This window comes from Erpetoichthys calabaricus, chromosome 2 (genome assembly GCF_900747795.2).
Source record: "Erpetoichthys calabaricus chromosome 2, fErpCal1.3, whole genome shotgun sequence".
In the NCBI taxonomy this organism is placed as follows: Eukaryota; Metazoa; Chordata; class Cladistia; order Polypteriformes; family Polypteridae; genus Erpetoichthys; species Erpetoichthys calabaricus.
In genome coordinates this window covers 59,557,055-59,579,010 of record NC_041395.2, presented here as the reverse complement: position 1 = coordinate 59,579,010, position 21,956 = coordinate 59,557,055, and the positions used below count along the sequence as shown (strand labels likewise).

Sequence of the window (21,956 nt, the reverse complement as noted above, 5' to 3'; positions counted from 1 at the left end):
TTTTGTGTGACAAACATGCAAAAGAATAAGAAATCAGGAAGGGGGCAAATATTTTTTCACACCACTGTATTACAATAAAATCAATAAAATTAAAAAAAAAAAAAAAAGAAATCTGACAAATGAGAGGAGGCCATTTAGTCCATCAAGCTCATTTCTGCAGCTAATATCCAAGCTGTCCCAATATCTCATCCAGATACTTCTTAAGTTTCTGCTTCGACCACATGTCTCTGTGAATTGTTTCGGATTCCTACAACTCTTTGAATAATGGAGCTCATTCTGGCTTCAGTCCTTAATGCACTGTTCTTTCATTTCCACTGGTGTGATTTGCCATTTCTTTGAAATAATTATGTTGAATCCACTTTATCAATGCCTCTGAGGGTTTTGAAGACTTGGATTGGGTCCCCATGCAGTCTCCTCTACTCAAAACTAAACAAGTTTAATTCTCTGAGTTTTTCAGAATATGAAATGTCCCTAAGTCTTGGGATGCACTCATTTGCTCTCTTCTGCACAGCTTCAAGTGTTGCTATGTCTTTCTTGTAGCATGGTGACCAGAAGTGCACCCAGGACTCCAGATGCGGTCTCACTAGACATAGTCTAAGCATAATGTCCCTTGATTTATATTCAGCAGTTTTTATAAAATGCTATAACCTAACATTTTCCCTTTTTACTTTGCTTCTGCACATTCCTTAGACAATGAGAATGATGTGTATATATGTTGTGTGAATAAAAGTGAAAAGAAACAAGTGTTTAAGGAGACATGGCTGTGAACTTGAAATGCTCAGAAAATAAATGTTTGCTCTGTGAATAAATGAACTCATTGGAAGCTAAGGTAGAGAATTATGGCTGAGCTAGGATGCAACCTAGAACGCTGGGGCTGTGAAAAAGCAGTGCCGGCCACCTTACTACCCCTAAAACAGAGCTATTATTTTAATTAATTTATGTAATACATTTTATTTGTTTATAAATAAGAATAACCATAAAATTAAATGATTGCTAGCACGTGGACTGGACCACCCCTTGCTACTTCAGCATTCACAGATTAGATTAGCTTTCATTCAAAACAACAAATTTTGTTTTTAATTTGATTTCATATACTTTATTAATCCCCATCCAGGTTCCCTACCAAGCAAGGCAGAAGTTCTGATAGATCCTGAAATGGACAAGGAGTTAGAAAAGCTGTAAGTATACATGATTTCTAATAATGGTTACTCTCTGATGTACCGTGCATCCAGAAAGTATTCACAGCGCATCACTTTTTCCACATTTTGTTATGTTACAGTCTTATTCCAAAATGGATTAAATTCTTTTTTTTTCCTCAGAATTCTACACACAACACCCCATAATGACAACGTGAAAAAAGTTTACTTGAGGTTTTTGCAAATTTATTAAAAATAAAAAAACTGAGAAATCACATGTACATAAGTATTCACAGCCTTTGCTCAATACTTTGTCGATGTACCTTTGGCAGCAATTAAAGCCTCAAGTCTTTTTGAATATGATGCCACAAGCTTGGCACGCCTATCCTTGGCCAGTTTCGCCCATTCCTCTTTGCAGCACCTCTGAAGCTCCATCAGGTTGGATGGGAAGCGTTGGTGCACAGCCATTTTAAGATCTCTCCAGAGATGTTCAATCGGATTCAAGTCTGGGCTCTGGCTGGGCCACTCAAGGACATTCACAGAGTTGTTCTGAAGCCACTCCTTTGATATCTTGGCCGTGTGCTTAGGGTCGTTGTCCTGCTGAAAGATAAACCGTCGCCCCAGTCTGAGGTCAAGAGCACTCGGGAGCAGGTTTTCATCCAGGATGTCTCTGTCCATTGCTGCAGTCATCTTTCCCTTTATCCTGGCTAGTCTCCCAGTTCCTGCCGCTGAAAAACATCCCCACAGCATGATGCTGCCACTGTAGGGATGGTGCCAGGTTTCCCCCAAATGTGACGCCTGGCATTCACACCAAAGAGTTCAATCTTTGTCTCATCAGACCAGAGAATTTTCTTTCTCATGGTCTGAGAGTCCTTCAGGTGCCTTTTGGCAAACTCCAGGTGGGCTGCCATGTGCCTTTTACTAAGGAGTGGCTTCCGTCTGGCCACTCTAACATACAGCCCTGATTGGTGGATTGCTGTAGAGATGGTTGTCCTTCTGGAAGGTTCTCCTCTCTCCACAGAGGACCTCTGGAGCTCTGACAGAGTGACCATCGGGTTCTTGGTCACCTCCCTGACTAAGGCCCTTTTCCCCTGATCGCTCAGTTTAGATGGCCAGCCAGCTCTAGGAAGAGTCCTGGTGGTTTCGAACTTCTTCCACTTACGGATGATGGAGGCCACTGTGCTCATTGGGACCTTCAAAGCAGCAGAAATTTTTCTGTAACCTTCCCCAGATTTGTGCCTCGAAACAATCCTGTCTCAGAGGTCTACAGACAATTCCTTTGACTTCATGCTTGGTTTGTGCTCTGACATGAACTGTCAACTGTGGGACCTTATATAGACAGGTGTGTGCCTTTCCAAATCATGTCCAATCAACTGAATTTACCACAGGTGGACTCCAATTAAGCTGCAGAAACATCTCAGGGATGATCAGGGGAAACAGGATGCACCTGAGCTCAATTTTGAGCTTCATGGCAAAGGCTGTGAGTACTTATGTACATGTGCTTTCTCAATTTTTTTATTTTTAATAAATTTGCAAAAACCTCAAGTAAACTTTTTTCACGTTGTCATTATGGGGTGTTGTGTGTAGAATTCTGAGGAAAAAAATTAATTTAATCCATTTTGGAATAAGGCTGCGTAACATAACAAAATGTGGAAAAAGTGATGCGCTGTGAATACTTTCCGGATACACTGTATTTGTCAACTTTTTTCATTCCTGTTTGCAATGTTTGCTTAAGTAGAATTCATTTTTGCCTTTCTGTCCTTCCAATGAAGTATCATGGAATGAATCACATGCGCTGCTGTTTTATTCTGGAGCAGTCACTTAGCCCTTGACATGTGTGTGAAGGCTTTTAAGGGGCAGAGGGGTACTTGGTGAAAGATCTTCCATATCTTACATGTGTTTTGGTTCCCTGTCCAGTGCCCATGTTTTTAATCCAATAAGTACATGGATCAAGTACTACAGAATGACAAATCTCCTTCACATGGATGGACTGCAGATGACTTCTGTAGTGGGGGCCGGGGGTTAAGGGGATACACAGAGAGTGCTGCAATATTCAATACAGTAATCCCTCCTCCATCACGGGGGTTGCGTTCCAGAGCCACCCGCGAAATAAGAAAATCCGCGAAGTAGAAACCATATGTTTATATGGTTATTTTTATATTGTCATGCTTGGGTCACAGATTTGCGCAGAAACACAGGAGGTTGTAGAGACACAGGAACGTTATTCAAACACTGCAAACAAACATTTGTCTCTTTTTCAAAAGTTTAAACTGTGCTCCATGACAAGACAGAGATGACAGTTCTGTCTCACAATTAAAAGAATGCAAACATATCTTCCTCTTCAAAGGAAACAGAGAGGAAAGCAAACAAATCAATAGGGCTGTTTGCCTTTTAAGTATGCGAAGCACCGCCGGTACAAAGCTGTTGAAGGCGGCAGCTCACACCCCCTCCATCAGGAGCAGAGAGAGAGAGAGAGAGAGAGAGAAAAACAAAGTCAAAAATCAATACGTGCCCTTTGAGCTTTTAAGAATGCGAAGCACCGTGCAGCATGTCGCTTCACGAAGCAGCTGCACACAGAAGGTAGCAACGTGAAGATAATCTTTCAGCATTTTTAGACGAGCGTCCGTATCGTCTAGGTGTGCGAACAGCCCCCCTGCTCACACCCCCTACGTCAGGATCAGAGAAAGTCAGCGCAAGAGAGAGAGAAAGTAAGTTGGGTAGCTTCTCAGCCATCTGCCAATAGCGTCCCATGTATGAAATCAACTGGGCAAACCAACTGAGGAAGCATGTACCAGAAATTAAAAGACCCATTGTCCTCAGAAATCCGCGAACCAGCAAAAAATCCGCAATATATATTTAAATATGCTTACATATAAAATCCGCGATAGAGTGAAGCCGCGAAAAGCGAAGCGCGATATAGCGAGGGATCACTGTAATGCTATAAAAAGGATTTAAAGGTTATTCAGTCAGTCAGTCAGTCAGTCAGTCCTTATCCAACCCGCTATATCCTAACACAGGGTCACGGGGGGTCTGCTGGAGCCAATCCCAGCCAGCACAGTTTGCAAGGCAGGAACAAACCCCGGATTGGGCGCCAACCCACCGTAGTTACTCATTCAAAGTTTATTTAAAATTGCTACAAATTGCAACTCAGTATTGTCCTCAAAGCCTGATATTAGACTTACCTCGCCATACAATGGACTTGAGTAATTCCTACTAACTCACTCACTTACAAACACCATCTTTAATCATTCTCTTGCTATTGCATATTCTGAACAAAAACAACTCAGCTATAGAAAAAATGTGCTTCATTCTGTTTTATCACGGCTTACTTCTATTGCATAATGTGCTCTTTTATTTTTATTTCCTCAGTATTTTTCATATTGTGCACACACACAACACACCGTTAAATAGGTAGTGATGGACTAACCAGATAAATTTCCTTTCACTTGCAGTTTTGTGAAATTGGCACTAAAATTAATTTTGCATGCAGTTCCATAACTGTGAAACTCACTAAAAAGAGTTTTTTATAAAGTTTTTTTGGGAGGGGTGGAAAGAAAAACTTTGCTCCCTAAGAGTTTGGCAACATCATGCTACACCTCTGTTTCTCAGAAAAGTGTCCAAATGAAAAGAAAAGGGGAAATGTCTTTTGAAAATGCAAAATGGCTAAGCACAGCCCACGACGAGACAAATGGACTAAAGCTGTAATCCCATGAGGTAATGAAAGCTTTATCCAGACTGGTTAAGAAAAAATATACTATGATCTTGGGTGAAAATCATGCATTTGCTGGTATTTCACCCCTTGATTAATCTCCTTAACATTACTGTATTTTTACCTCCAGAAAAATGAGCCAAAAACATTGCATTTTTTTTCCAGCAAGAATAAAATGTTATTACGTGTAACAGAAACATGTAAATAGCAAAACAGCAGCATACTGTAAATACAGCAGGAAAGTTGCAGCTAGTATCCACTCTCAGGTTTAATGCCAAGGAGTTTAAACTTTGTCTCACCATCAGCGCCAGAGCACTACTGTACTTCTGTCTGATGGGAATTGGCACTGCCACCAGGTTGCACATTAAAGGAAAATAAGTGGGGGGCAGGCGTTTATGTATACTAAACAGTTTTTTCCCTGGACAATGCTGTGAATTTCACTGCAATGTGAAACTCGAGGTTTTGCTGTGAATTTGGTTTTGCACAAATTGCTGGCTCATCATTTATAATAGACTAAAAGTAGCTTGGTCACTGTGGCCCCTTTTCCTTTCCTATTACACCATCAGTGAAATTCCATTAACCAGAGCCTTAATTTCATTTTTATTTTAAGGTCCGGCAAATATAAAACTTAATCTCAAATTCTAACCAAATACTAAACTTCAATTGAAAGAAAATCACATTTATATTGTATCACAACAATTTCAATACAACATACCATATAGCATTGTTATTTTTTTTAGTATGGTTACATGAGCTGAGAATAATCTTTATTTGAGCTTAGTTTACCTGGATAAGAATTCAAGGGTCATTGAAAATATAAATGCTGTCTGTGAGGTTGAACATTTGTCCCGGCACACTCTTACCAGTTTGTCATCTCCACACAGATCTCTTTTGCCTTTTATGTGAGAACCCCTTACTGAGCAGCCCTCCTTGTTAAACACTCCATTAACCGTATAACAATAGTTTGTTGTCAGACATATATGAAAGTCAAGCCATTTTTATACAAGTTGCAATAATTTCTTTGTGTATTTTGAAAATGCATTGCATTAAAAAACTTTGCATGCTGTATCCATTCATTTTGTGATTCCTTTTCATATGGTGTAGGACTGCAGAAAGCCTGAACTTGTCATGGTAGCAGTGACAGAACGAACACCAGTTCATCTCACGGCATGCAAAAACTTGCATATATCATGCCAGGCCAATTCACAGTTGGCAGTCTACCCACCAATATTTGTGACAGGTAACCCCCCATACACATTTGGAGTAGATGCAAACTCTCTGCAGGGCAAATCCAAACCACGTCAATCACCTGCAAAGAAGCAATGGCTACCTGCTTCATTCATTACATTATGGTTCTTTCTTTTTTTAAGTTGACAGTTTTACCTAAATTGTCACTATGTTAGAATTGGTTTCATGTTTATTTTTTTATTATTTTTGGCAGGTTATTTGATTTACTGATTTAATCAGTTACTGAGGATGACTGAAGTGGCAGTCTTAGGGTTACAATCCCATGCTTTTGCCACAGGAACAGACTGCTGTAGACAAAGACACAGTATGGGAAAACACAGCATATGATTTCCTATTTTATGACCCACTGTTGAAATCATTAATCAAACTAATCTGTTGAATTAATTAATCTGTTTAAGTGGAAATTGCTTGTCTTGGCCCCATCAAGTGAAATGAAGAAAAATACTAATGTGATGCAATTCTGTCACTTGGCCCACATAAGGGGGCAGTTTAATAACACCAATCTCCCTGACAGTTTAGAGGTTTGGGCTCCACAGGGAGAACCCATCTGTAGAATAAATCCAAATATTAAATATGTGAAAATCATAAATTATGGGGTCGCTTTATAAAGATTGCAACTTTAGGGTGATCATGCTCCTCCACCTCCACCAGGGATCTTTTGGTTGAACCTTGGATCTAGGAGAAACAATGAGGATTTTGTCCCAGTCGCAGGACACTGGTCCAGCTTTTTTTACCCTCACAGGTGTTCATGGGGATGGATGGTATTCACCATTAGCTCCTGAAGGCCCTGGATGTTGTTTGGCAGTCTTGGCTAACATTGCTTGGAGGTCGGGGATAATACCTCTGGATAGGCAAACTGGGGTGGTGGTCCTATCTATAAGAAAGGTGAATGGATGGTGAGTTCCAACTTTATGGAGATCATAATCTTCAGTCTCCCTGGGAAAAACCTATGCCAGGACTCTGATAAGGAGGCTCTGGCTGTTGGTTGAGCCTCAGATTCAGGAGGAACCAGCTTTTTACTCTAACGAGGATTCTGGAGGGTTCCCAACCAATCTACATATGTTTGTGGACTTGGAAAAGGCCTATGACTGCATCCAATGTGGTGTCCTTTGGAATTTTGCAGTATGGGATACCGGACTGGGCTTTTAGCTCCCTGAACAGCTGGTGTGAAAGCTTGGTTTGCATTGCCAACAGTAAGTCACTCATTCCTGGTTGGTGTTGGACTCCACCACGGCTGGCCTCTGTTACTGATTCTGTTCATAATTTTTATATACAGAATTTCTAGGTACAGCCAAGGACTGGAGGGTGTCCAGTTCAGTGACCTCAGCATTTGCGTTTTTCTTATAATGTGATCCAGTTGGCTTCAATGGGCTCTGACTTCAGTGTGAAGCAGCTTGGATGAGGATTAGCACCTTCAACTCTGAGCTCATGTTTCTTAGCCAGAAAAGGGTGGAGTACCCTCCACATGTTGGGCACAATGTGCTGCCTCAAGTGGAGGAGCTTAAGTATCCCTTGGTGCTGTTCACAAGTGAGGGAAGAAGGGAGTGGGAGATGGACAGGCAGATCAGAGTGTTGTCTGTAGTCATCTGGACATTGTATTGGTCAGCCATGATGAAAAGAGAGCTGAGATGAGATTTAAAGGTCTGTTTTCTGGTACATCTGCATTCCTACCCTCACCCATGATCATGACATGTGGATACTGACTGAAAGAACTAGATCATGGAAAGAGAGGTGTGTCACGCGTATCCAACAGGGCGGAGACCTCGTGGCAGACCTAGGACATGCTGGAGAGTTTAATATCTCTCGGCCAGCCTCGAAATGCTTTGGTATCCCCCCCAAAACAGTTGGAGGAGGTGTTGAGGAAAAGGGACATCTGAGGTCCTTTGATGTGACTGTTGCCCCCATGACCTGGACCCACGATAAGCAGCATAAATTGATGAATGGCCTTTTAAAGACTCAGTAAAAATTGGATGAGTTTTATAAACTGTTTTCAAGTTCACTATTGTATCTGCTGTGTTATCTTCATTTGTTAGATTGAATTGTGTTCTATTTCAATGTCTTGTTTCCAAATAAAAGAGGAAAAACCATTAAAAGACTTTGCTTCTTTGAAGAATAGGCAGTATCAAGGGATTACCAGCAAAATGGAAAGTAACAGAATAAAATAATAAAATCTAAAACATTTGCTTCAGAGCATATTGAAAGCTTGACTACAGAGTGGTATGTGGCTCATGAATATCATAATATAGATGAAACTTTTCTGATGTAAAACTTGGAGACAGAATCATATGCTTTAAAATCTTTCCTAGCTTTCATCTTCAAAAGTGAAATACTGATACATCACATCTTGATATTCAACTTCCATGGTTCAGCTGGCTGCATCTCATCTCCATGGTGGTGAGTTCATATCACAGCCCAGTCAGTGTCAAAGTAGACTTTGTAAGTTTGCTTGGTATCTATCTGGGCACATTGGTTACTTCTAAAGCCCCAGGATCTTATCTCTCTATTATAATAAAAAAAAAAAATCTTGGAAGGAGACAATACTTAGGGCGAGTGGTGGCTCTGAGGCTAAGGATCTGTGCTGGTATCCCAAAGTTTGCTGGTTCGAATCCCCGTCACTGCCAAAAAGCCACTGCTCTGCTGGCCCTTGAGCAAGGCCCTTAACCTGTAATTGCTCCAGGGGCGCTGTACAATGGCTGACCCTGCGCTCTGACCCCAAGGGGTATGCGAAAACTACCAAATTTCTAATGCAAGAAATTGTATAAGGCGAAATAAAGAACAAAAAAAAAAAAATACGCGATCTCCTCGGAAGACAATTTGAGGTCCCGCGAGACAAGGCAGAGAGACAAAAGGACAGCTGCTGTACATGCTTTTAAATGATCGACACGCAGCACGACAAGCAGAACACGCAGCTCGGCAGCAGCAGCAGAAAGACAGGAGCTGATCAGACCGCATCTCCTTAGCGTGCATTCAGCAAAGCCCCCTAGTTATTATTATGTTAATTAGTGTCTTTAACACTGACGGTGGTAGTGGTGGATTACTTCCTTTGATGGACTGGCTTCCCATTTAGACTTGGCTCCTTTGTCAACCCTGGAGCTATCCAACCCCCACTGACTCTATCATGTACAGAGCACGTTCAGAAAATGGATGGATTAATGGAACATTATCGGCCTTTTTGAAAGTTCAGGTTGTTGTCAGTTATTTTTCTGGTAATGCAGCTGAGTGATTTCTGAATTGTTTTTCTGATTCTCTAGAATTGCCCAGATTTCACTGAGTCAAGCGTCCAACAGCAGTAACAGCACCACAACAGGACACAAGGAGCCAATCAGGAAGGCATCTCCAAAAAAATCTCTACATCACCGGAGAAGAATTGAGGTTGAAAGTGATGGCTCCACAGAAGAGACTGACTCATCTGAAAACTAACAGGCTGTAAAGCTATGGAGCCTCTTGAGGACACATGACTTGAAAACAGCAAACTATATAGGGGTGGCATTGAGTGGAAGGGTGGTCTGAAAGACACAACGAGAGCTGAATTGGATGTAGTAGTGAGCCAGTTTATGGTCTGTGATGACCTCAACATTTGTAATTCTTACAGTGGCTCAGCTGTACACTCAATTTGTATGTCCTTCACAAACACACACACACACACACACACACTGCTTCCTTAACCTACATTAAATGTATTATTTCATTAAGAGTATCCTTACATGGCGCCACAGTGTTTGTTATTATTAGTGGAGCTCAACTCCCCCAAATCTTGTGTTTACTGCAATAAGCACTGGAACCTTGTTGATCGATATACCTAGGAAAATTATTACAAGTCTTTCTTTCTTAATGAATAATATAGTGATAATTTAAAAACTTTAAAGGTCAATTATTTGTTGTGAAAAATGTTTTCAAATGCTTCATCACTGTTTACATACCTTAACAGATTTTAAAATTTTAATCACTAAATTAAAATAAATTACTAAATTAAATTACTAAACAAAAAAATATCCCAACAAATAAATCTCAAGATATAGCAAAGAACATGATTTATTTGATTATGGTTGTAATAGAGAATTATTCTAATCTTTAACAAAATAAAGTTTTTATTCAAATTAATTCTTGTTAATATTAATATAATAATGAAAGGGATAACAAGGCAAAGTGAAATGTATGCTTTGAGCAATTGGGAGTGTCAAGACGTGCAGACAGCTTTGCCTAGAATTTGATCATACACTTTCAATTTTAATACTCTGTCTCCTCTCAGCGGTGTTCATGAGCATTGCATAATACTCACTTTGAAAAAGGTCTCACATGATTAACAGAACAACCCTTTTAAAGCCACGTAACTCAATACAGGATCTGTGCTGGGAGACGATTCAATGCAGGGATTTCGATGTGCTATTGACTGTCAAAGTAAGTGCTAAAATTCTGATTTTTTTTAAGTGGTGTATATTATATATATATATATATATATATATATATATATATATACACAATATTTTTAATTTATGCATGCGTGTGTGTGTATATGTTAGATTATACAGATATGGCTTCGGTACTCTCATCTCTTCAAAAAAAATGTTCTCTGAATTATGCTATTTTCTTTTTCTTCCCATTATCACTGAAATATTATCCAAGTATTACATAGTAACACAGTCTGTTCCAACTCCGCTTTAAGACAGGCAGACAGTGGGTTTTTAAGTAATCAACAGAAGTTGGGACACCTGTGTAAATTGTTGGCTTCAACTTGCAAGGCTTAATTTTCTTGAATTGTTGCAGAACATCTATAAGTTGTAACCTATTAGTTGTTCCTCGAAGAAGGCCCATTTGTAATATTTTGAAATTTCCTTTTTTTCAGTATTTGCTAACCTAAACTTTAAATTGAAACATCTGTCAGTTTACTGCTTACCTTTTCACCATTGTAGGTCATTCACTGTATTTTAACTGAATAAATTTGAAGAGAAACTGGAAAAATTGAGGTGTTCTAAAACTTTTGACTAGTAGTGTATGTATGGATGACAAAAGATCTTTTAATGTCTACACTTTTTTTTAAAAGCATAGTGAATTATTTGAATAAAATGCAAGGATACCAATATTTTTGGCCATGTGTATAAAGGTCAGGAAATGTTCTGCTCATGTTTTTCGGGGAGACACAAGTCTCAAGTCCAGTCATCACTGTATCATAATATGAATAGAAGGTGTGGCAGATGGCTGGGGAGAGACAATATCTCTCCTGGGCCATGAGAGGGCAGCCACTCTGGTTCACCTTGGTGCCACGGGAGCAGAGCTTGGAAGCTCAACCCTATTGGAGCCCGTGGCCACCGCCAGGGGGAACCTGAAAGATGGCTACAGAGCCTTAGATTGCAGCACTTCTGCCACAACAGGAAGTGTTGCCGGAAGATCGTCATGGAGCACCTGGGACACTTCACTGCAATAGATGGGCTGGAGTCGGGAGGAAGAAGACACAGCTTGTGGGAGGAGGAATGAGGGCGCGAGAGAGAAGAAAGAGAAAGAAAGGGACTGAGTATTAGTCTAGAAGAGCATTGTGAGGTGCTGTATACATTGCAGAAATATTAAACGTGTTTTAATGGACATCTGGTGTCTGTCTGTGTTCTGGGCTGAATCTTCACAAAGGATACATGAGTGGATATCAATGAGTACCTAAATGTTCTCATTGTGCCTTTTGCTTCTAGATTACTTGCCAATGGACTCCACATTTACAGAAAGTTGTAAGGAAAATTTACTTTCCAAATCTAAAGACGTTACTATGCAAGGTCCGGTGTCACATGCCTTGTCTCTCGTTCTTTCTGGTAGTTCTCAATGAACAAAGATGTCCTCTATTGTTGTGTTTTGGTGTGATGATAAAGTTGAACACAAAATCCATGTTCTTCTGATGATGGCATATGTGTTATGTAGTCTCCCCCAAAAATGTGTCTTCCTATTGACCAAGAGATTTAAATCTGTTCCAGGCCTTCTGTAGTATAGATTGTTGGCAGCCATTATAGATATTTCCCTCCTGTAGTTCCTCTCTTTTTATGCCCGAGCCCTCTGTTTCCCAAACTCCCCCCCCCAGCACAATTGTCTCCAGATGTATCCCATACACACATCGCCTTTCATATTTTGTCGTTGAGGTTCTGAGCTAATCCTTTTACCTTTTTCTGTAGAATACCATCAGAGGTGTAATTAATTAACTGTACTGGACATGTTTCGAAAGAAGGTCCAAATAATGATAGATAGATAGATAGATAGATAGATAGATAGATAGATAGATAGATAGATAGATAGATAGATAGATAGATAGATAGATAGATAGATAGATAGATAGATAGATACTTTATTAATCCCAAGGGGAAATTCACATACTCCAGCAGCAGCATACTGATACAAAAAAACAATATTAAAGAGTAATAAAAATGTAGGTAAAAGCAGACAAAAACTTTGTATAATGTTAACGTTTACCCCCCACCCCGGGTGGAATTGAAGAGTCGCATAGTTTGGGGGAGGAACGAGCTCCTCAGTCTATCAGTGGAGCAGGACAGTGACAGCAGTCTGTCGCTGAAACTGCTCCTCTGTCTGGAGATGATACTATTTAGTGGATGCAGTGGATTCTCCATAATTAATAGGAGCCTGCTCAGCGCCCGTCGCTCTGCCACAGGTGTCCAGCTGTCCAGCTCCATGCCTACAATAGAGCCTGCCTTCCTCACCAGTTTGTCCAGGCGTGAGGCGTCCTTCTTCTTAATGCTGCTTCCCCAGCACACCACCGTGTAGAAAAGGGCACTCGCCACAACCGTCTGATAGAACATCTGCAGCATCTTATTGCAGATGTTGAAGGATGCCAGTCTTCTAAGGAAGTATAACCGGCCCTGTCCTTTCTTGCACAGAGCATCAGTATTGGCAGTCCAGTCTAATTTATCATCCAGCTGCACTCCCAGGTATTTATAGGTCTGCACCATCTGCACACAGTCACCTCTGATGATCACAGGGTCCAGGAGGGGTCTGGGCCTCCTACAATCCACCACCAGCTCCTTGGTTTTGCTGGTGTTCAGGTGTAGGTGGTTTGAGTCGTACCATTTAACAAAGTCATTGATTAGGTCCCTATACTCCTCCTCCTGCCCACTCCTGATGCAGCCCACGATAGCAGTGTCGTCAGCGAACTTTTGCACGTGGCAGGACTCCGAGTCGTATTGGAAGTCCGATGTATATAGGCTGAACAGGACCGGAGAAAGTACAGTCCCCTGCGGCGCTCCTGTGCTGCTGACCACAATGTCAGACCTGCAGTTCCCAAGACGCACATACTGAGGTCTGTTTGTAAGATAGTCCATGATCCATGCCACTAGGTTTGAATCTACTCCCATCTCTTTCAGCTTGTCCCTAAGGAGCAGAGGTTGGATGGTGTTGAAGATGCTAGAGAAGTCTAGAAACATAATTCTTACAGCACCACTGCCTCTGTCCAAGTGGAAGAGGAATCGGTGTAGCATATAGATGATGGCATCCTCCGCTCCCACCTTCTCCTGGTATGCAAACTGCAGAGGGTCAAGGGCATGGCGTACCTGTGGCCTCAGGTGGTGAAGCAGCAGCCGCTCCATAGTCTTCATCACATGTGACGTCAGAGCGAAAGGCCGGAAATCGTTCAGCTCACTAGGACGTGATACCTTTGGGACTGGGGTGATGCAAGATGTTTTTCAAAGCCTCGGGACTCTCCCCTGTTCCAGGCTCAGGTTGAAGATGCGCTGTAGAGGACCCCCCAGCTTCAACGCACAGACCTTCAGCAGTCGTGGCGATACTCCATCTGGACCCGCTGCTTTGCTGGCACGAAGTCTCCTCAGCTCTTTGCTCACCTGTGCTGCTGTAATTGTGGGTGGGGATGTCTCTCCTATGCTGGTATTAGCAGAAGGATGGGTGGAGGGTGCAGCACTCTGAGGTGAGAGTGAGTTAGGGTGGTCAAACCTGTTAAAGAAGTTGTTCATTTGGTTTGCTCTCTTCACGTCTCTCTCGATGGTGGCACCCCGCTTCGAGCTGCAGCCAGTGATGATCTTCATCCCATCCCACACTTCCTTCATGCTGTTATTCTGCAACTTCTGCTCCAGCTTTCTCCTGTACTGCTCCTTCGCCGCCCTGAGCTGGATTCTGAGTTCCTTCTGCACGCGCTTGAGCTCATCCTGATCACCGCCTTTAAAAGCACTTTTCTTCTAGTTCAAAAGTCCCTTGATAGATAGATAGATAGATAGATAGATAGATAGATAGATAGATAGATAGATAGATAGATAGATAGATAGATAGATAGATAGATAGATAGATAGATAGATAGATAGATAGATAGATACTTTATTAATCCCAATGGGAAATTCACATTCTTCAGCAGCAGCATACTGATACAATAAATAATATTAAATTAAAGAATGATAATAATACAGGTGAAAAAACAGACAATAACTATGTATAATGTTAAATATTAACGTTTACCCCCCCTGGTGGAATTAAAGAGTCGCATAGTTTGGGGGAGGAACGATCTCAATCTGTCTGTGGAGCAGGACAGTGACAGCAGTCTGTCACTGAAGCTGCTCTTCTGTCTGGAGATGACATTATTTAGTGGATGCAGTGGATTCTCCATAATTGATAGGAGCCTGCTGAGCGCCCTTCGCTCTGCCACAGATGTTAAACTGTCCAGCTCCATGCCAACAATAGAGCCTGCCTTCCTCACCAGTTTGTCCAGGCGTGAGGCGTCTTTCCTCTTAATGCTGCCTCCCCAGCACACCACTGCGTAGATCCTGACTCACCATTTATTTTGACACCTACTACACTTCTTACACAGAAGATTGGTAGTTCTATTCTGCCAGGAGAATTTACAGACAAGAACCTTTACAGAAGTCAGTGGAGAAGAGTACAAGCTCTTGCAGACAAGTTCTGGACCCGCTGGCGGCAGGAATATCTTTCTACACTTCAACAGCGTCACAAGTGGAATAAATGTCATCTGAACCTTCAAAAAGGAGATATTGTGCTTCTAAAAAATTATCACAGTGCACGAAACAAGTGGCCAATGGCAGTGGTCAAAGACGAGAACAGAATAGTGAAAAGACTTTGCTTCGATGGGACTAACACTGACTAATCGTGAAACATGCTGTCTAACTACTGACTTCCTGTAATTCTATTTCCGCTTCCTTACAACTATGTACATGAATATTCATAAGGTTATATTAATATTCATTTGAACATCAAACAGCTATTCTGAGAGGCAGAACACTCCCCGCCTGGCGTCTGTGATGCCAGTATTAAATCTAGACTAAACAGATTATAACTTCTTTCATTCTTAATCGTCTGTTGACAAAAGCAAGATAACTTCTGATGCAGGTCTCAGTAATGTCTTTGAAATATCATGGTCTGACGTTTTAAGTTCTACTTTCCGCACTTTCCCATCTGCACTGGGATAGACTGTTTTGACCACTGCCATTGGCCACTTGTTTCGTGCACTGTGATAATTTTTTAGAAGCACAATATCTCCTTTTTGAAGGTTCAGATGACATTTATTCCACTTGTGACGCTGTTGAAGTGTAGAAAGATATTCCTGCCGCCAGCGGGTCCAGAACTTGTCTGCAAGAGCTTGTACTCTTCTCCACTGACTTCTGTAAAGGTTCTTGTCTGTAAATTCTCCTGGCGGAATAGAACTACCAATCTTCTGTGTAAGAAGTGTAGTAGGTGTCAAAATAAATGGTGAGTCAGGATCCGTAGATACAGGGACTAGAGGTCTAGCATTAATAATAGCGGTAACTTCAGCCATCAAAGTACACAGAACATCATGAGAGAGACAAAGGTTCTCTTGTTTTAGCATGCAGTCCAGAATTCTACGAGCCACTCCTATCATTCTCTCCCAGGCCCCTCCCATATGAGAGGAATGAGGAGGGTTAAATTCCCACGCACAACCTTGTTTGTTAAGATACCTCTTGAAGTTTTGATTTCTCTCATCTTTGACAAATCCCAGCTCCTTACATGCTCCTACAAAGTTTGTACCACAATCCGATCTAAGTTGTTTTGCGGACCCTCGTATAGAGAAAAATCTTCTCACGGCATTAATGCATTTAGAAGTATCCAGAGATGATATCACTTCAATATGCACAGCTCTTGTGCTCATACATGTAAACAATATTGCCCATCGTTTACCTTCTGCTGATCCTCCTCTAGTACGCCTGACAGTCACTGTCCAAGGTCCAAAAACATCCATTCCTACATACGTGAATGGTGGAGCTGCAGTGACACGTTCAAGAGGCAAGTCTGCCATTTGCTGTCCTGTCACCTTTCCACGGAGCTTTCGGCAAGTGACACACATATGTAAAATAGTGCTGACAAGTCTCTTGCCTCCAGTTATCCACAGGCCTGCGGCTCTAAGAGCTCCCTCTGTAAAGTGACGGCCCTGATGTTTCACACGTTCGTGATAGTAGCGTACTAACAACACAGAAATATGATGCTGTCTAGGCAAGATTAGTGGATACTTTTCACCACTCTCCAGTTGTGCATTTCTAAGCCGGCCTCCAATCCTGATAAGGCCTTCATCCACTTTGGGGTTGAGTTTAAAAAGTGAACTGTTTTTATCTACAGTTTTCCCATTATCGAGAAACTTTAGCTCCTTCATATATGCTTCAGTCTGAACGGACTTAATGATAGTATCTGAAGCCTGAGAAAGTTCATCAGGTGTATGTGGTTTAAAGCAGTAGTGCCAGCCTCTGCATTCAGTGATGTTTTGAGCGGCCTTGTAGGAGCGAGCAATGTGAATAAGGAGGGCTATAGCTCTAACTAATGAGTCCCAGGTAGAGAATCTTTTAAAGCGGTTAGTGGTCAGCCCTTCTTTTCCTTGAATGTGAGTAGCACAGTTTGTAACTGTTTGCCGTATTTCAGCATCTTTCTCAGGGTTCACAAGTTCAAAAAACACTGATGTCTCTTGTTGATTGTCATGGTGCTTATAGAGGAAAGCTGGTCCAGTAAACCATATTGTCTCTGCCAGATGCGACGCACTGATGGACCTAGATGCATAATCTGCTGGGTTTTCATTCGAAGGTACGTAGAGCCACTGTTCAGGCTTTGTTGACTGACGAATGCGCTGAATTCTATTGTGCACATACACATAGAAGCGTCTAGTCTGATTGTGTATGTAGCCTAAGACAACTTTGCTGTCACAGTAAAACTTAACCGTGTCCACCTGTAAGTCTATTTCACGGAGGATGAGCTCTGCAATTTCCACTGCCATTACCGCAGCACACAGCTCAAGCCGAGGAATAGTAGGCTCAGACAGAGGAGCCAGCCTGGCTTTTCCAAAGACAAAGCCCACATCGATTTTCCCTTCTTTGCTAATACTTCTAATGTAGGCCACAGCCCCAATAGCTTTAGTAGACGCATCAGAAAACACACAAAGCTCCCTGCGTGCTGCATTAGATATAGAGCTGGTAGTATACATACATGGAATATGCAGATGTTGCAAATGTTGTAGCGAATTCCTCCAAGTTTCCCATTCCTGTTGCTTTTGTTCTGGCAATGGTGTGTCCCATTCACAAACATTGCAGCAAAGTTCCCGCAGCAAAGCCCTACCTTGTATGGTCACTGGAGCAACTAAACCAAGTGGGTCAAAAAGGCTATTAACCATGGATAAAACACCTCGCCGTGTGAATGGCTTATCACTTGTAGACATTTTGAATGTAAAGGTGTCTGCTGCTATTTCCCAGCAAAGTCCCAAACTGCACTGACTGGCCTCTGTATCATCCCTGAAGTCTATGTCCTTCATGCCTTCAGCATGATCCTCTGAGGGAAAGGCTTGCATGACAACTGGACTGTTAGAAGCGATTTTGTGCAAACGAATATTTGAATCAGCGAGTGACCCTTTAGTCCTTTTTAAGAGGTCAATAGCTTCTTCATCTGAAGACAAGGACATAAGCCCATCATCCACATAAAAATGTCTCTCAACAAACTGCCGTGTGTCTGTGCCATGTTCCTGCTCACCTGCTTCAGCCGCCCTTCTAAGTCCATAAATGGCAACTGCTGGTGAAGGACTGTTGCCAAAGACATGAACTTTCATCCTATACTCCACAATGTCCTTAGACATGTTGTTGTCTCTATACCACAGGAATCTTAAGAAATTTCTATGGTCCTCTCTCACAATAAAACAGTAGAACATTTGTTGAATGTCTACTGTAAATGCTACTTGCTCCCTTCTAAAGCGGATCAAAACTCCTAACAAACTGTTATTGAGGTCTGGGCCTTTAAGCAACACATTGTTCAATGAAACATCCAGATGCCGAGCGCTCGAATCAAAGACAACCCTAATCTGATTGGGTTTCTTAGGATGGTGTACACCAAAAAATGGCAAATACCAGCATCCTTCATTGTTCATCAGAGGTGGTGCTAGCTCTGCATGATCATTTTCAAGAATTTTACTCATAAAGGTCAGAAACTGATCTCTCATCTCAGGTTTGCGATTCAGTGTGTGGTTCAGAGAGGCAAGCCGAGTCATAGCTTGCTCACGGTTGTTAGGGAGTCTTTGTCTGGGCACTTTAAATGGGAGTGGGGCTACCCAACTGTTGACGTCATCCCTATACATTTCACTGTCCATAATATTTAAAAACATTGAATCTTCAATTGATGGAGCCAGATCATTGTCATTTATTGAATGATTGAACACTGTGTGCCCAATGCTGTACTCTGAAGTACTTTTTCCATATACACTGCTGATGTTTTGTTTCTCCCCGCCATGGTGCTTCCCTTCCTGAAGATGAATTAAACTTTCACATGACGTGAGGGAAGTTGGTCGCCCATTGAATAAAATGTTAGTCTTAAATGAGCTCACACTTGGCTTGTGTGCACCTCGAAGGCATACCTCACCAATAAGGACCCAACCTAAATCTAGCTTCTGTGCAAAGGGTGAATCACGGGGACCATTGATCTGCTGTCTGACTTTGTGTGCTTGTATAATGTCTCTCCCTAGCAAAAGGAGGATTTCTGCGTCAGGGTCAATCTCAGGGATGTATTTTGCCACAGATTTTAGATGGGGATGATACATAGCAACATTTGGAGCTGGTATTTCTGACCTGTTGTCAGGTATCTGATTGCATTCGATGAGTGGTGGTAGAGCCATGCTGATTCTTTCACTGACTGATTCAATCCAGAAGCCTTCTGCTCTTCTCCCAGACATGTCAGTTATCCCAGAGCAGGTTCTAAGTGAATACGAGTAAGGTTGACCATGAACATCAAACAGTTCAAAAAACTCTGACCGGGCAAGTGAGCGATTGCTCTGGTCATCAAGTACAGCATACATCTTGACTGCTTTCTCTCTCTGACCCTGGGGAAACACTCTGACGAGACATATCTTGGCACATGACCTGGGTAACTGGGCTTCATCACAGACTTCGGTGCAGTGGCAGGTAACAGAGGAAGTGTCGATGGAATCTCTTTGACCTTTCTTGCCATTATCTACTCCTGAGACTGTATCTTCTGAATCTTGAGGGGGTGAACCAGGGTGCATTGCTGAGACATGACGGTCACTGTTACACTCTATACACTTAACTGGCACTTTGCAGTCCCTAGCTTGATGAGAAGTAGATGCACAGCATTTGTAGCAGATTCCGTTGTCTTTAAGAAAGGCTTTTCTTTCTTCCAAAAACTTTGCTCTAAATGCTCTGCACTTTTTGAGTGGGTGTGGTTTCTTGTGAATAGGGCACCTTTTGTCCGAGTCGTCATTCTGCACTGAAAGAACATGTTCCATTGAATCAACTTTTGTGTCAACATCTGTTTTATGTGTAGATATGGGAATTCGTGAGTGTAGGTTCTGATAATATGATTTTTCTCTTGCTGGAGTGCTGTGGTTACTGAAGAGGATGAAACTAGGGTCATTCCTGGCTCGTGCTTCTTGACATATAAATGCGGTGAAAAAAGAAAAGGGGGGAAAGCGTCCCTTGTTATTGGCCTTATACTTAGAACCACAGGACATCCATTTCTCTTGCAAAGCGTGTGGAAGCTTATCTACAATGGGATTTATACCGCGGGCAGTATCTAAGAAGGCAAGTCCGGGTAAATAGCCATCTTCTTTTGCTGACTGAAGTTCCATTAAAAGATCTCCTAGCTCTCGCAGCTTGCTATAGTCTTTGCTAGAGATTCTTGGAAAAATGTCTAGCCTTTTAAAGAGAGCATCTTCAATTACTTCTGATGCAGCATAGCACTCGTTCAGTCTGTCCCAGGCTTTCCTGAGGGCTACTCCTGTATTATTGATGTGCACTTGACGGATTCTCTTTACATGCTCAGACAATTCCTTCCCCAACCACTTTGTTAACAGGTCCAGTTCTTCTGCTGCTGAAAGCCCCAAGCCTCCAGTAGCATTAGTAAAGGAAGACTTCCAAGCCCTGAAATTCTCAGGTCGATGATCAAACTGGCTAAGTCCTGAATTTACCAACTCACGGCGTGCTAGGTACCAAGCAAAGTCTGTAAGTATTAGTTTAAGTTAATTTGATAAGTATAGAGCAAAGTTATATTGTTTATTTAAATCAGTAATTATTTGTATTTTACTTCTTTTCAGTTTCACTCTAACTTCATTAAATCGAATTAAAATTGGAGCAAAGCGCTATCTCCTGACTCTATTAATCGTTTGTGAAGTAGAGTTTGGCTGCTGTTTAGTTTCTGGTTCAAACACCAAAGACGAGAACAGAATAGTGAAAAGACTTTGCTTCAGTTGGGAATCTGTTTCGGTATCAAGTTGGATTGTGTCATGAGTGTTCTGCCTCTCAGAGTAGCTGTTTGATGTTCAAATGAATATTAATATAACCTTATGAATATTCATGTACATAGTTGTAAGGAAGCGGAAATAGAATTACAGGAAGTCAGTAGTTAGACAGCATGTTTCACGATTAGTCAGTGTTAGTCCCATCGAAGCAAAGTCTTTTCATTATTCTGTTCTCGTCTTTGGTGTTTGAACCAGAAACTAAACAGCAGCCAAACTCTACTTGATGTAATCAGTAGTGCAGTCAACAACCTCCTCAATGTTCTCACTATATGATCCTTGCAGGATATCCCAGTCTGTAGTTCCAAAGCAGTCTCTCAGAGCCTACTCTGCCTCAGGGGACCACTTCCTGAATGAGCGTGTGGTTGTAGGTAGGACCCTCACTCTTGGTTTGTAGTGAGGCTGAAGCAGAACCAGGTTATGATCTGCTTTCCCAAGCGCAGGCAGTGGGGTGGCGCTGTATGCATCTTTAATAATAATAATTCATTACATTTATATAGCGCTTTTCTCAGTACTCAGATGGAGGTGTGGTGAACGCTGGCGTGACTGCTCGCCGCTGCCTCCCCCCTTTTTTAGAGATTAATTCTGAAATACTTTTTAATTAACTTCTCTTAAGCATTTTTTGAACCCATAATAACTTATAACAACTTTTGTGGACTTTCTGTGAACTCTTCAAGTAAACTTTTAGCCAAATTGAACTCGATTTGAAACCTTATCGGGCTTGTCGGGTGCGGTTAACAACTCCTAATGATGGCAGGATCAGTGCAAGGAAACTGGATATGCAGGGCTCTTACCTGTCTTGTACTAGCCCTTTGCCTCCTGTCAACAATGATTCAGCCGGTTTTAAGCCTGTATCACTATTCGGCGACGGATCTTCTTCGACTTCGTCCAAGGATGACTGGATCTCCTGTGGACGTCCTGTTAACTTTCCCGGACATCTTTTTTCGGCCACGACGGAGATATATCCATAGAGGCTCCCGCCGGAATTTTCAACAGGATACACGAGCTCCAATAACCTCTTACTGGTCCACTTCTCGTCCATCGCTGAGGCCATCTGGCAGAACTTCGGATCCGAGTGTGTTAGCCAGCCTAGCTACGGTGGCTAGCACTCCTGCTCATCTCAGCGAGG

At 41.9% G+C, this 21,956-nt stretch overlaps 1 protein-coding gene across 1 annotated transcript in view; it reads left to right on the top strand.

Annotated features, from left to right (window-relative positions):
- cstpp1 (centriolar satellite-associated tubulin polyglutamylase complex regulator 1) overlaps positions 1-10,381 on the top strand; it is a 241,139-nt gene extending 230,758 nt beyond the window's left edge. The window contains exons 8-9 of the mRNA XM_028793835.2: positions 1,115-1,178; positions 9,345-10,381. Coding sequence (XP_028649668.1) covers positions 1,115-1,178; positions 9,345-9,513 — 233 coding nt within the window. The 3' untranslated portion in view covers positions 9,514-10,381. The remainder of the gene's footprint in view (positions 1-1,114; positions 1,179-9,344) is intronic.
- Positions 10,382-21,956: the final 11,575 nt, after the last annotated feature.